The sequence below is a fragment of the Lytechinus variegatus genome, chromosome 13 (genome assembly GCF_018143015.1).
Source record: "Lytechinus variegatus isolate NC3 chromosome 13, Lvar_3.0, whole genome shotgun sequence".
In the NCBI taxonomy this organism is placed as follows: Eukaryota; Metazoa; Echinodermata; class Echinoidea; order Temnopleuroida; family Toxopneustidae; genus Lytechinus; species Lytechinus variegatus.
In genome coordinates this window covers 11,946,926-11,963,289 of record NC_054752.1, presented here as the reverse complement: position 1 = coordinate 11,963,289, position 16,364 = coordinate 11,946,926, and the positions used below count along the sequence as shown (strand labels likewise).

Here is a 16,364-nt window from a genome sequence, read left to right as displayed (position 1 = left end):
AAGTGTTGGTGAAAGTCTGATGAAAATCTGTTATAGTGTAAACAGAATTACAAATCAAATGTACGAGAAGAAATTCAATGGTAATTGAGTTCTGCTCCTATGGAATGAAAAACTGCATTCCCTCAAGGTACGTCCATTGGTATAATGTTATTGAGAATTTCTCGCCAAGTCCTAGTAGACCCTTCAAATTTATTATTTTCTCAACGTACGCTTCATACATTGTTATCAGTAATGTCATTGTTGATCAACTAAAATCATGTTTCTAGAGAATTTTGACAGCATGGAAAATTGCATACCCAGTTCTATCAAAGGGGTACATATATACGTACATAAGCAATGGATTCAAATCATACGCAATTTTTTTTCCGGGGAGGAAGATGGACGGAAAACAAATATCGAAGAAACTCACGGCAAGCTTGTCAAGGGGTGTTTTGCATGAATTCTTAAAATGAACTTACAGGATATCACATATACTTTTGGTGAATTTTATGAAAATTTTCAGTTAAAAAGTATTACAAAATTTCTCCCACCTCTGATCCCTACCCCCCCCCCCACTCTTAAAGTGAAATTGAATCAAACCCATGTTGCAATTGATCTAAAAAAATTCCTATTTGTGATCAACACTGTAAATTGCAATATGACTTCAATTTGAATCCATCACAGTAGGCCTACCCTGCAAAAATACCCTTGTCACACTAGAGGCGGAATGAGTCAGAATGTCGTTGGTATGAAAATTCTTTGCACATTCATGGATATTCAAAGTGCATTTGAAAAATTTGGAGTGCAATCTAAATATTCGGGTCCATTCTTGTGTCTGGCCCGAATGTTTTGCTCATGCTCAAAACTTTGGAGGTGCATTTGAAATATCGAACGGCATTCAAAGTGCAGTCAAACAGCACTCTAGACTGCATTCCAAATATTCTGACGACATTTCAACAACATTCATGGGAGGATCGAATCGCATAAAATCATGGCTAGCTGTTGCTGCAACGTCAGTCAGCACTGAGGTCATTGAACAGCATTTTTATAAATTTAGATCAATTCGAAATTCCCTCTCCAATGTGGCTGGTTCTGCTTGATTCCGCTGATTCCAAATAAGTGTGACAGGGGCTTATAAGACAGGCTCTTATAAGACGTATGAGGCTCAAGAACGTTAAGAAGCGGTTGGAAGACACTCGAGGAGAATCACTGGAAGTGTCTGAAAACAATTTCACATCTGTTTTGAAGATTTTAAATCCAGAGTAGCAAATGAGCATGTAACATTAGAACAAGCAAATAGCAACGGCTTAGCTCAAGTTACATAGGCGTGAGCCCGACTAAAGAGGTTTTCAACGGACGGGATAACAATTTGAGTCCTTGTTTCATTTCACCTGGCCGCTGTCCTTTCTATTTCCTATCATCCCACCTCTCTCTCTCACACTATCCTTTAAACTGTCCCTCTCCCTAACACACTCTCCCTCTATATATCATTAAACCTGAATATTTCTCTCTCTATTTCAAACTGTCTCCCCCCCTTCTCTCTCTGTCACTTCATACTTATTTGCAGAGATCAAAAATAAATCTAGGTGGACTGGCATTAGGTAGCAATGAAATCCTGGATTTACTTTCAATCCCCAAAATCAATCTGTTGAGAATTGAATGTAAATCCTTTGAGATTTAAATTTTAATCTTAAGGAATAGAACTAAATCCAGAAATCATTTTGCCCCTAACTACTGTCCACCCAGATTATTTATAAATCCCTGCAAGTTAGAGTGTTCTCTCCAATCAAAGATGTACATATCTAATCTTCTATACCTCAATAAGTCTTGTTCAATTTCATAACACAATATCGTTTCATCAAACACTGGCAAATCTAGGTGATAAATTGTTTTTTAGAGTACCGTAAGCACTGTAACTCTTGAATGAAAGATCTGAATACAAATGAATACTAGTATCATACAATCTCTAATTAACAAATATTATCTATAGTTGCATCAACAACAGTTTGTATGTACCGATTGTGTCTAATTGTGTGATCTCATCCATATTTTACACCAATTTGTAATACATGTATTTTAACTTTGTATTATTTATTTTATATGAATATACTTCTTTTTTATGTAAAGGTTTTACTGAGAGAATAAAACAATTTGAATTTTGAAATTTTGAATATGTATTTACTTTTAATAGCAGCCTTCTGTTTACCTAAAGAACATGTTTTTCAAACTGTCACTAGTTACAATTTTGTTAACAACCTTTTAGCAAACATAGACAGAAATTTCTTGCAGTAATCCGTTTCTATCAGTAACATTCTAATTCTATTAAAATCAATCATTCAGTCAATCAAGCCACAATTCTTTAAACCAAATAACCAACCGCCAACAAACTAATAAATCACTCAATCTTCCACGCGCCCCGTCTTACAAAGAATTGCGATTGATCCAATCAACCATGGAAAGCCAGCAACATCAACATCTAAAGCCAGCATCATCAACATCTAAAGAGCATATTTGTTCCACCTATTGTCGAGATATGATGTATGTTCATACATTTATTTAGAAAATCCTGTGCAATCACATTCATTTGCACAGGACCATGTGCAAATTTTCTGTGAGAAAAATTATGATAGTGATGGATTCCTATTTGGTTGAGATTGACCGGATCAATCGTAACTCTTTGTAAGACAGGGCCTGAGTCGACACTATGCAAATCATCCGACTACATTTCCTACAACTTACCTCCCACAGATATCTGATATCTGGTTGTTCAATTCTGATCAATTCACATGTTTCCTTGGTAACGACCGTAGCCTGATGAGGAGTATCGTCAAGAACCGATTCACCGAACATAGCACCAGGACCAAGCTTACAGATCGTAACTGCCTCCTAATGAAAAGAAAATGACAAATTGAAATCATACGACATTCAAAAAACCTTTCAAATTTCATTATTTTAGAGTAGTTTGAACCTGAATTAGTGGGAAATTTGTTTTTCATCTTTTACTCGTCATCTGTCATCACACGTGGTGAAACACATGAAAGAAATGAAATTTAAAAAAAATCAATGTTACAGGCTCTTGAGATATACTTCAATGTTACAACAAAAGAAACATTTATGTTTTGAGGCTTTTAGAACAATACCCAAACAAAACAAAAGTCAATACATTAATTTTTTAAATTTACATAAACCAGTATGGTTTAAATATATGCCATCTGTGTTTGAAATCTATGATTTAACAGCATTAATAATCACCATTCCAGTTCATAAAGTAACACTTTATCTGTCATAGAGCGATATGTCGATGGAAACACTTTTCCAGGGTCCAAAATAAAGCATAAAACTGCATTCTAAATTGTTGCGTTGAGCAAAAAAAAATGACTTTTCAGAATAGGGAGGTAATGTTACCCGGCATGGCAAAACCCACAAAAAGGTTGCCAGAAATGAATTTTCAGTCAAATATCCCTACTAAAGGGGGGGGTCGATCATTCTCAGCTTAAAAATGATAAATAACCATCAAATGTTATTTCCCTTTCCATTCTCTTTCAATTATTCTCTTTTCCTTTACCCCATTCGTAGAACTGTGGAAATTCTGTGTGTAAGTGTGATATACATGTAGAATAAACTTTGTCTACCACGTTCATATCTAGACTAGATCCACACTGAGAACAAAGCATAACATAACATTATACCAGCTGGCCAACTGATGAATACGCCACTGCCCGCTGTCACTAAATTATTTGCCATTTCCTCTCAAAACATATTCTTGAAAATTGAATAAAGAGGAGAGAGAGCACTCGGCAGCTGCATGTAATAATATGGTTTGTGAAAACAATCAGCTCCGGTTTCCTAGTAAAGGGAAAAGAGTATAAGATACATGTATAAACCCTTGGGGATGATCCAAGACCATTTCACATTAGAGATTTAAATCACACAAAATGTATTTATGACATGCTTTTATTAATGATTTGTATACTGATATTTTTTGTTACTTTTTTCTTTTTCTATTGTTGATGTAACACTTTAATTCCAAGAATTTAAAATATATCCAAATCAACTCTGAAGAGTGACTAGCCGAATATCAGATTTAGATTTTAAGTTAAACCATGTGAATTAATAAAGCTACACATTTCAATTCTTTTTAAGATTTACAAAATACTTTTTCAAGACCATTTCACATCAAGATATTTCCATCACATCAAATGTACCTGTATTAATGGCACTTTTTGTTAATATCTTGTCCTTATTTTTTTCTATTGTTAATGTTGCACTGCAAGTTCCAAGGATTTAAAATTAATCCAGATGGAATGTGAACAGTGACTAACCAAACATAAGATTTAGTTGTGGATTTCAAAATTAAAACTAATAGATTTTAAATTAAATCTTTTTACATTTAAAAGTCACTCCCTAAGATTGAAAAAAATCACTAGTCACTATTCACAGCTGAATTATTCAAAATGCTTGAAATCTAGAGTGTATGCTATACTTCCTTAAAGCACTACAACCACTCAAAAGTAAACCAGTGTGCTAAAAGCAAACCCAAGGAATTGAAACATTTTTTTTACCTCAATCCCTTGAAGACTACAAATGAATGACAAAATGCAATGTTTGATGATTGGAAATGGTCTTGATGACAGATTTACTGAATTCATGTAAAAAAGGAAACAATGTTTTACATCTTTTTGCTTGAAAGCACAAGGATATTAATTACCATAATTAAGGCTCATGTGATTCAGGTGAGTCGCGTATGGAAAATACAATTATCCTCATATTCCGGATATTTTGGCATCTTCAAATAGCAGATGAGGAAGAAATTTGGATCAATAAATTCTGCGATATCTTTGCAAATTGTTAGAAGTCTACAATCGATTGTCAACTAAGTTTTCTGATAAATCATTTTGATCATTTATGTGCATTCAATTATTGATATCAAATGTACAATGAAACACTTTGTGTCAGAATGGGGCATTTCATGATAAGATTAAATCTTGGATGTGAAAGGGGGCAGGGCATCATACTATCGCGGTGTGTGTGGGACTCTCAAGCAAACTCTTGAGGTATAAACATCAAGTGGCATAGAAAATCTACCTCTCCAAACACAAGTGGGATCAATCGCTGAAGCATGGCAAGTTTGGAGAAAAGGACAGGTAGATTGAAGAGAATAAGAGAGAGAGAATGACAGAGGGAGGGATTTTGAGAGAGGGGGAGGGAGACAGAGAAAGACATAAAGAGAAAGAAAGAAAAAAGGAGAAACATAGGAAAGAGAGACAGAGGCATGGCAAGTTTGAATATGGAGAAAAAGACAGCGAGATTGAAAGAGAATGACAGAACGGATCAAAAGAGGAGAAAGAGATAGAAGACAGAAAGAAAGATAAATATACAGAAAAAAGAGCAAGAGCGAGACAGAAAGAGAAAGAGGAAAGTTGGGGGGAGAGAGAGAAAAAAGATAGAAGTGAGAGATGAAAAAAGGAGAATGAGAGAAAAAGAAAATGATAACAATGAAGTTGAAATAGAAAATGATAGCCACAGACGTATACTTAAAAAGAAAGAATTACAGAGCTGTAAAAATGAAGAAAGGAGAGATGCCATCATCACACAACCTCAATTTCAAAGTCTTCTTTGTACTTTGAAATACCTGAAATGTTATTCGACTGATATGCACACCTAATTGCTGATGGGATTGGGGATCAGACACCCAAGACCTAACAAATCCAACACAAGGAGATGCAGATAAGGCTAACTTTCACTCTCTAAAAAAAAGAGAAATAGGGTGCATTGATCCACTGGTTATCCCATCACCATTGATTTAGAAATCTACCCTGCTGTAATCTCCACGGCAACCGGTAACGATGCGAGCCCGACCTCCAATCGATGTTTCCATAACGGCTTGAGTCAATTTGATGAGTCGGATTCCAGATGAGACTCTTACTTGTTTTGCTGATGGGATAAGCTCTAAAACAGCCCTGATAATCTAAGAGTATCATACAGGCAGATTGAACCATACCCACTCATCATACAAAAAGGGTGGATGTTGCTCTATGGTAACAGGGAGGGCATCAGGAGTGGATCATTGGTATCAAATAGGATGGGTCCAACCATGCACAGGGGCTAATGCAAAAATAATGAAGCTTAGCAAGTCCATGGGAAAGCTCTCTTAACAGTGATATGGTGATAATGATGATTAAATAACTATCTTATCTTGTTTAAGAGATTAAGAAGAGGACCTATAACTGCTTTTTGAAAGCACACCCTTTTCTTTTCCTGGAATAAAAAAAAGTAAATTGCCCTTGGTATGCTTGTCTGCATTACACAATTGAACATATAACCAATGGAACATTGTCCTCCAGTCTTTGAAACAGCTGGCTATGGGTTTAAATCCTAGTCATGGCATAATCCACAAAAAATTTTAATGTGCTGCACTCAACCAAGGTGAGATAAATGGGTGCTGGGAGAAAGTAAGCCCTCAAAAGCTGTGAACGCTGGAATCGGTTGCCTAACTTAACCAGGTTAATACAGGACTGCTTTGAGCACCTAACAAGGTGGACATAGTTGCATCATAAAAATATCCTATTTTACTGGGGGTTTACTTATCATACTTATATTATTATCATTATTATTATTATAATTATTATCATTAGTATTAGTATTATTTCTATCATTATTATTATTATTATTATTATTATCATTATTATTATTATTATTATTATTAAAGTAGCAATGAGAATTGAAATATCCTTTTTCTTGTTTTCTATTAGATTTTTACCTAAACATTCAAATTGGATATTTGACAATGGTTATCACTTATAAAATTTACCTGTTGTTTGATTTTCATTTGATCTCTTGGTGTTTTTGGTAGAAAAACACCAGGGGATAAAATTTTTCATACATTATATAATTTTTCATAAAATTGTTCATACATTATATGTGTCAATTTGGAATATCACAAACAGAGAAGAGAGATAATTCTCAAAAGATCACAAACCTACCTTATTGTTAGAGGTTTCCCTGACTTGTACTTCCAAGCTTCCACTAAGGACTGCATACCAGTTTATTCCAAGATCACCTTGCCTGAATACTGTGAAAATATAAACAAGCATTTATCAGTATCATACATAATACTTTTAGTAGCATTTATTTTTATTTATAGTAATATCAGTACATTTGAATTTGTCTCTTTCCGAATTTTTATATTCTACTCTATATATCTCCCCCATCTTTATCTTCAATATCAAGTATGCCATCCATAAAACAATCTAATGAAAAAAAACTGACAAGGAACATTGATGTTAGTTACTTCATACCAAACAGATTTAGCATCATAACCTGCCCCATTACAATTCTACAGCCATGTAAACTAAATTATTTTTCACAGATTTCCCCCAAATCATAACCTTTATTTGATAAAAATATATGCAATATCAAATTATAAAGAATAGGTGCAGGCAAAGATTCCAAGGAATATGTGTGTAAAGAGGTTTAAAAAAATAGAAAAATATATTTTTTTAAGAAATAAGGGGTAGAAAGAATTAGTGATATAAATGAATTAGGATGATGGATGGATGGACGGACAAACAGACAGACACAGACAGACACATAGACACACAGATGGATGGATGGGTGGATGTGGATGGATGGGTGGATGGATGGGTAGATGTGGATGGATGGATGGGTGGATGGATGGATGGATGGATGGATGGATGGATGGATGGATAGATAGATAGATAGACAGACAGATGTTGGTAGGTATTAGAAGGTAGGTAGGTTTTACCTCTGCAACCATTACCTCTGTCATCTTTACACCATACCATAACCCAAATGCAAGGTGTGCTCCGCCCCCCCCCCCACCATCCACTGACAGGTGGTAGAGTCATGCTAATGAATGGCCATACTTCAGCTCTATCATCTCAATAGGTGGTTTCAAACCGCCTCGATCACAAGAATCCCCGTTAAATTACGAGAACTTTTTTAGACTAAATAAAAATACCCATTAATTATTCCTGCATTCACACCGCCCTGAAACATACCCTTTGGGATAAGTTCCTGAAGTTACGAGCATGCCCATTATGGTCTGATAAGCAAGCAAGATGCAAGATTCAAAATCACTAGCCCAGCAGCCACCCACAGCTCCCGCGCCCAACAACGCCCAACGACACGCTGGGCTAAAAGTTCCTGTAAATTGCTTTCACATTGCCAAAATACCTGCGACCTTGGAAAAATCCCCGCAAAAGTTCTCGTAATTTTGCCAAGTACCTACTATTTAGTGGGAATTTTCTTTCGGGGAAATTACGCGTAGTTCGCTTTCACATTTCCAAAATACCTGGTATTTTCTGATCGGGGTAAATTTCCCGATCAGAGAATACCTGGAACTGACGAACTTCGAGGCGGTCTGAAACCACCTATTGTATAACCTCCAGTTTGCACTTTTTTCTAATTAAGAACATGGATCTGTCAATTAACTTCTAATTAAGAATACCAGTCTACTCTAATGAGAGATTATGCGTGTATAAGTTGAGCAGATACATACAATGCAGCATAAACAAAATCAAAATTAACAAAAAAAATCTGTTTGGAAATTCCAAAATCAAACATCTTGTTTATTTCTGTAATGTTCTGTCCTTGCAGTCTAAGAATTAAAGTGCTTATTTCTTCACTTTAGCAGTTCGACACTGACTAAACTTTAGGGTGTTGTTTTAGACATTCAAAAGTCATACACCCTGTCTATTTGCACGTGTGTATGTCTTATAGTTTTACCACATATGCCATGTCTGGCCCCTTCAAAAAAAATTGATCATTACACAACTGGTTTAAATCAGGACTGAAAAAATAAACAATTAAGTCTCCATGTGATAAAATCAAATAAAAATCATATCAAAGCATCATCAACTCATACAACATATTCCAGATTTAGGTACCTGTACATAAAAGACTGTCTATAGCCTACTCGTTAATAATATCGTGTACTATCGTATGGGAAATTCATTATCATAATGGCCATAGGCATTCGTATGGAAAAACAAAGTAATTATAATTGAAAGCTTTTAATATCAATTAGCAGGAATGAAAGACAATTGAACGTTCAAGGTCCCTCAATGAGCTATCCATCAAATGGCTAAAATCTAAATGAAAATTGACAAACAGGGCTTGCAAGAAGACCAAGTTAAACATAATTTCTCATAGATCTCTACACTTTTAAAAGGAAAGAAATATTTTAAAAAAATTACGTGATAATGTTGTTGAAAGTGGAAATTGGGAATGGTATCTCAGATCTATATGTGAATGAAATAAGAACATTAGAAATGGGGGGCACTCAACTTTATTGTTTTTACATGACCCCTAACTAAACATGTAAACTATTTGAGTATGGAGATTTTTTACCCGATTGCTATTAAGAAAGCATGCTTGATAGCAAACAACCAGAGGACTGAAGGCCAAAGGTCCTCTCCAAGGGACCTGGTAATTTTCAAGTGCACAAACCAGCACACCTAGTGGAATCGAACTTGCTTCACTGGAATCCAAAACTGAGCTATCATCCCTCATTCATTTTATAAAATAAATCATATCAAGAGCCCATTGGAAAATCATAGATTTATTATTTTTTGGCGAGATAACCAACCCCTCCCCCCCAAAAAAAAAAAATCTTTCTCAGTCTCTCCTATAACTGCATGTTCTGCCTCTGGGCCAGTATGACATCTATTGACCCTATCACACTTCAACAGCCAGAAGATGCTAAATCACATCCGGTACGCTCATCACAGAGCAACGGGGCTCCATCTTACAAAGAGCTACGATTGATCTGATCAATCGTAACTCTATGGAAATCAATCGGTGTCATTATATTTTTCTACGAAAAATTTGCACAATGTCCTCTGTATGCAAAGAGAAGCGCAGTGAATTATCAAGAAAACAATGAATGCATGAGTATACATCATAGCTAGAAAATATTTTGAACATGCATAATAGATGTTGACGTTGCTGGCTGTCCATAGTTGCGATTGATCAGATCAATCGTCACTCTTTGTACGACGGGGCCTAGAAGTGATCTCCTTCCAAATTGGATGGAGATATCTTATTCTTGTGTATTGTTGTTATGGAGGAGGCTGCCCGGGGAATGGAAATGAGAAGATGAATCATTCTGGGAACCCCAAGCTGGAAGTCAGGTGTTTTCACCATCTCGCGAGTAATGAGCGACAAATCTTGAACGATCATTCTAAACCTCCACATTCTCTCAAGACCTATATTTTTCCCATGATGTTGGAGTACAGATTTACCATAATTCTCTTTGATTTGTTTATACAGTTCACCCACAGTATCTTATACACATGCAGTTTGATTAGTAATATTTTTAATTCAGCATGGTTGTTTATACTTTTAAACGATAATATTGTATACCAGGTTAAGTGTTTTTACTGTTTAATGATAACAATAATAAAAATTCATCTACTTCGATCTTTGCTCCCATGTTGCATCTTCTATCTCTCTTGAGTATGATGTTGTTGTCCATTCCATTACCCTCTATTCTCCTTTTAAGACATAACATAACAGAGTTTATCAATATCAAGTATCAACTCTGCCTCGGTATTAAGGGATTATTTTTCCTTGAAGTGAAGCTAAATAAAGAACACATCTATCAATGTGCTTGGGATTCTGTGCCACAGCTAGCCATGTACTACATGACCATGCACTTTCAACTCTCATTTTTTTATCATTTCACGATATCCCTTTTTATTCAAATTCTTCCAGAAAAATCTCATTCAGTATAAATACGGTAAGTCCCAGAAAAAAAGGAAACCGGGATTCCCACATATTTTCTCTTCAATCAAAGGCAAATTAATTATGATATTTCACTTATATCACCTTGCAATTCAATTATACCTCTACAGTTTGATACTTTATAAGTGACAAACACTTCAAGCATTAATGAGTAAGACGAGTTTGAAATTTGTATGTCAGGTTGCGCAGAAAAATTGGACAAGATTAGTTCGTGATACGACAACACTAGCGTACCTATGGGGGGCAGGGGGGATGCCCCCCTGACGAGTCACCAGGGCCCCCTCCTTTCTTTTTTTTTTGCTTGTCAATTTCTTTGCTGGTGCCGAAATGTCCTTTATGACCTGTCAAGGACCTTTGTTTCTATTTTTTTTTTGGTTGTCAATTTTGTGATTTCCTGTGCAAATTGTTTCTGATAGGCCTCAACATTTATTGTTTGTAATCTGCCATGCATAAATGATTCTCTAAGCTGTTGGTCTCAAATCAAAGATGAGATTCCACTCTTACCATAAATTAAAATTCATAGTAAAAAAAAAACATGTTTAATTATTGTGAAATCTATCTCTTAAAACATGCTTCCTTTTTGTGGGATGCACTGTATATTGCATCCCAAAGTAAAAAGGATCTGATTTGAAAAATTTAATGTTTGGGATCAGAAGTACTGTGGGCATTTGAAAAAAGTGAGGAAGCAATAACTTAACACATAAAAACGCCTGCATTCGGCCTGTATAAGTAGAATACATAAATGCAGGAACATATATAAGGAAAATTACCTTGACGCTAACCCAAGAGTCAAGATCCAAGGGAATCTGTCTATTGATTATCCCACATGGGAAATCAACAATTGCTAATAAAAAAAGATGGAACAATGATCATGGCGGGAGCTTCAAGCTTTAATTTATAAAACAATTTGTATCACCTATGAATCCATACATGTATGTTTTAGAAGCATACTGAATGCTCTATATTAACAATCTACTTTACATTCTTAAAGATACTTTATAAGAGGGCATGGCCATACATAGAAATTGTCCCGAAGGAGGATAATTAAGGCATGTAAAATATTTTAAAGAAACCAAAAAGCGAGGGAGAGTGACAGAGCTTGTCTTGGGAGTGCATTTGTATTTTCTAAAGTGAAATTGAAAGATTTGGTACACATTTGTTAAGAATTTTGTAAGTTTTTCAAATTTTGGTACATATTTCTTGAGAAAAAAATTTGGGGGGCAACTGCCATCTGTCCTCCCCCCCCCCCCCCCCCCCCCGCATACAGAGGGGCATTTAGTTTAACATAAGTAACAGAATGTCCTTGATTATTTTCAAAATGAATAAGATTTCAATTAAAAAAAGAAACTATTAAACTCTTAGGTACACTGAAAAGGTATGTAATATTTGATTAGATCATTAATTTTGTAGTTTCCTTTATATTTTAATGCTTTCAAAACCAGTCCAATCAGTATTTCAGATGTAGATAATACTTTTTATTAACTATTTGCAGCAATTACCCGTGGCAGCACAGGGGGTAGGAGCTAGTCATTTTTCTTTATCAAAGTGTGTGGGGGGGAGGGGGTGACAATCTTGTATGTACAGCTAGACTGCCTATTCACACTGAAAGCCAAGCAGTTTATTGATGAAATATATTTAGACAACTGATTCATAGCAGACTTCTCTTTCAATATAGATAGGAGGTTCAATTAAGTTAAGCATCTTGGGTTGAACTGGAGGAAGAACTTCAATAATCATTACAGAGTGAAATCCAAATCTAACTATAAAATGGAAAAATGTATTAGAACACGGTGTATTCAGTAAGCAGTCAAGAGGCAATTATTGTGATATAGAAATGTTATGATTACATGTATTGGGTCAGAAATAAATATGTAAGTACATTGCACATGTACCTTACAATGTATATTAGACTGCGGCTGTTTGTACTTTTTAAATTAAAGGTTGCTCAATCATATAAGGGGCAAACATATATAAGTATGGCAGGATGTCGAAAAGAAGTGAGAGTGAGAGAAGGGGGGGTGATAAAATGAGTGAGACAGTCTTTAAAATCATTTTACCAGTATTGTTTATTACGATCACACTACATTAGTATTTTTTTAATCACACAGAAATAAAGTTTAACATATGAATCGGCGAACATAATACTAAATATAGTTCATTTATATTTGTAAATGAATTTTAGAGACATTAATTTTGTTGAATGTGTGTAGCAAAGAAAGAAAATGCCAGTGTTACCAATGTTCCGAAGAAAATCTGATCAAATTTGCCCTTAAATAAAAGGGTTAATAGCAAATCTATTAAGAAATTTTTAATTTTGGGTTTTGGAACTTAGCACTGAGTTGATTATCAGACTCAACCAAACAACTTCATCACATGTTGGAATTTAGATTTACTGCGGCATTAATCATTCAATATAAATATTATGTCTTACGTCAAAATACTAATCATGCACTGAACTGTGTGCAACAGAGCACTGGCACAGCTTGGCCTTGGAGCATTGAGTGGCAGGTAGCTGAATCTGTTAAAATACAGCATTAAATATAAACGATGTTTTAATGAAACTGGGCAGAAACATTAGATCTAGACCCTTACCCCCCAGCATATAGGCGCCGGAAGTGGGGGTGGGGGCTGGGCAGTCGCCCCCCAAAACAAAAAAAGTGGGGGGCAAAACATATTTTCGCCCGCCCCCCCAAAAAAAAAAAAAGTAGTAATAATAGTATCATTGTTATTATTATTAAAAGTAGTAGTTGTAATTGTAATAGTGTATATATAAAGTGTTCAAACTCTTACTTTACCTCACAGGTTTTTATGTTTAATAGAACGAATTGTATTTTGTTAATCACACAGAAATAAAGTTTTACATATGAATTGGCAAACATAATGCTTAAATATAGTTAATTTATTTGTAAATGAATTTTAGAGACATTAATTTTATTGAATGTGTGTAGCAAAAAAAGAAAAAAAGTGCCAGTGTTGCCAATTTGCAGAAGAAAATCTGATCAAATTTGCGTGTAAATAAAAGGGTTAATAGGAAATCTATTTAAGACAATTTCAATTTTGGGTTTTGGAACTTAGCACTGAGTTGATTATCTGACTCAACCAAACAACTTCATCATATGTTGGAATTTAGATTTACTGCGGCATCAATCATTCAATATAAATATTACATTTTACATCAAAATACTAACCATGCACTGAACTGTGTACAACAGAGCACTGGCACAGTTTGATTTTGGAGCGTTGAGTAGCAGGTAGCTGAATCCGTTAAAATACAGGATTAAATATAAAGGATGTTTTAAGGAAACTGGGTAGGTAGGTCATTGGATTGACCTAATTGACCTAATTATCAAGAATTCTCAAAGATTCATCATGAAGGTTTTATCTCCCGATTTCACTGATGTTGACATAGATTCCAGGCCTATAAATAATATTCTCACTTCATTCTCACCTGATCAGCAAGCAGGTGACAGTGAAGTGAGAATCAAATTGTTTGTATGTCAAAGAAATCGGGAGATAAAACCTTTGTGATGAAGTTTTGCAACATGTACCATCGCAAGAAATACACATCGCTTGTGAGTTGTGTTACGCGTTTGCGATTACTGCTGCTGCATAGAGTACAAGTGCAAGTGACGTGTGTAGCGGTATCCTCAGCGGGCCGGGGCATGCATGGGTGCTTTGTATTTCGCTGACCCGAGAGAGGTAAAAGGGACTGGGAACTTCGAAGCTATACTCAGGGCTGCGAAAAGGAATGCCAAAAAGCTACAAATTGTAAAAAAAACTTTAAATAATGCGACCAAAATACCACAAACAACCCCCCTCATGACAATCTGTGAACAATTTAACCATGTTCAGAAAAAATTCCAGCTCCATTGAGTGGAAAACTACGGAGAAAAGCTGCTTCAAACAAACTGAAGGACACACAAGATTAGCCAAATTACAGTAAGGATTACGAAAAAACAATAACTTTGTTTAAAAAAAAAATTCTCACAACATGACAGATATATCCCTTTCTGAAAAATTGTTTCATAAAATTGATACAATGCGAAAAGAAAATTATAATGCCCTGTTATGGAAGCGATAGATAAAGGAATGATTGGAGTGAGTAGCTGCAGGGGAGCTTAATGATTATATGAATACAAATCACTGATTAGATAAAGTGAATCACAAGGTGGTTTCAAACCGCCTCGATCATAAGAATCCCTGTTAAATTACGAGAACTTTTTTAGGTTAAAAAATACCCATTAATTATTCCTGTATTCACACCGCCCCGAAACATATCCTTCGGGATAAATTTCTGAAGTTAGGAGCATGCGCAGTATGGTCTGATAAGCAGACAAGGCGCAAGATTCAAACCACTAGATCAGCAGCCAACCACAGCGCCCGCACCCAACTACATACTTGGCTAAAAGTTCCCGTAAATTGCTTTCACATTCCAAAATACCTGCGACCTTGGAAAAATCCCCGCAAAAGTTCTCGTAATTTTGCAAAGTACCTACTATTTAGTGAGAATTTTCTTTCGGGGATATTACGCATAATTTGCTTTCACATTGCCAATATTACCTGGTATTTTCTGATCGGGTAAATTTCCCGATCAGAAAATACCTGGAAATGACAAACTTCGAGACGGTCTGAAACCACCTAGTAAGATTTTTTTCCACCCCATGCAGGAAATCGATAAGATAAGTTGCAGAGACCCCAGGAGCAATGAGCACACCAATCTGTCTCCTACTCATGCTGTATCGCTCATGGGGAAAGCACCGATAAGGAATCAATCTCCAGCTTTCTGATGCTTTATACTTTGTTTTGATTTAAAGCTTGTCTACAGCTTTGGCCCGGGGGGGGGCCACTTCCATTCACGAGTGGATACCATGCGCGACCATGGGGTCTCGAAAAGCACCCTAAACACGTAATTTTCATATTCTGAAAATGCAACCCTTAACAAGTATTGGCGTGTGAAACCCTACCCTAAACAAGTATTGGAAACAAAACGATACTCTTGGCAAATATTCCCTGAAATGAACCCCTAAACAAGTACAGGAATGTTTTATTGTTACGGGTCCTTCGGTCGTGGGCTTTACCTTTTTTGGTTTAGTACGACCCCACCTTCTACACCTCGCGCAAATCGGACTCTAAACACGAAGTGTTGGCGCAAAAAGGACATCCTTTATAAAACATTTTAATTTTGTTTTATCATCCCCGCAAATTTGACCCTAAACACGTAATTTTCCTAGCGAAATAGATACCCTTTTTTCATTATTTTTGTGTTTTTGACACCCTTATCACGTTACGTACGTAACGTGCCCTATCGTGAAAAAGACATCCTTTTTACGTGTTTTTTTGGTCGCGCATGGTATCCACTCGTCAATGTAAGTGGCCCCCCCGGGAGCTCTGGTCACAGAGTTATGATATAAATCATACGCCGTAAAAGCGCTGTTTAAAAATTTTGATACAATACTGCTTACAAGAAACTTACAGTAGCTGTTTAAACAAACACTTTTACACTAAAGTTTAATTTGTGATACTTAATAAATAAAAGCATGGTTGTTTAAACTATTAAACAACTACTACAACACATAGTAAACAAACAGCATTGTATAATATTTTTACTGTGTAACTAG

General features: G+C 35.6%; 1 protein-coding gene across 1 annotated transcript in view; it reads right to left on the bottom strand.

The window, feature by feature from the left end:
- Positions 1-2,619: 2,619 nt before the first annotated feature.
- Positions 2,620-16,364, bottom strand: part of LOC121426644 (rap guanine nucleotide exchange factor 4-like) — a 33,766-nt gene continuing 20,021 nt past the window's right edge. The window contains exons 3-4 of the mRNA XM_041623014.1: positions 6,963-7,051; positions 2,620-2,865 (exon numbers count right to left, since the gene is read on the bottom strand). Coding sequence (XP_041478948.1) covers positions 2,620-2,865; positions 6,963-7,051 — 335 coding nt within the window. The remainder of the gene's footprint in view (positions 2,866-6,962; positions 7,052-16,364) is intronic.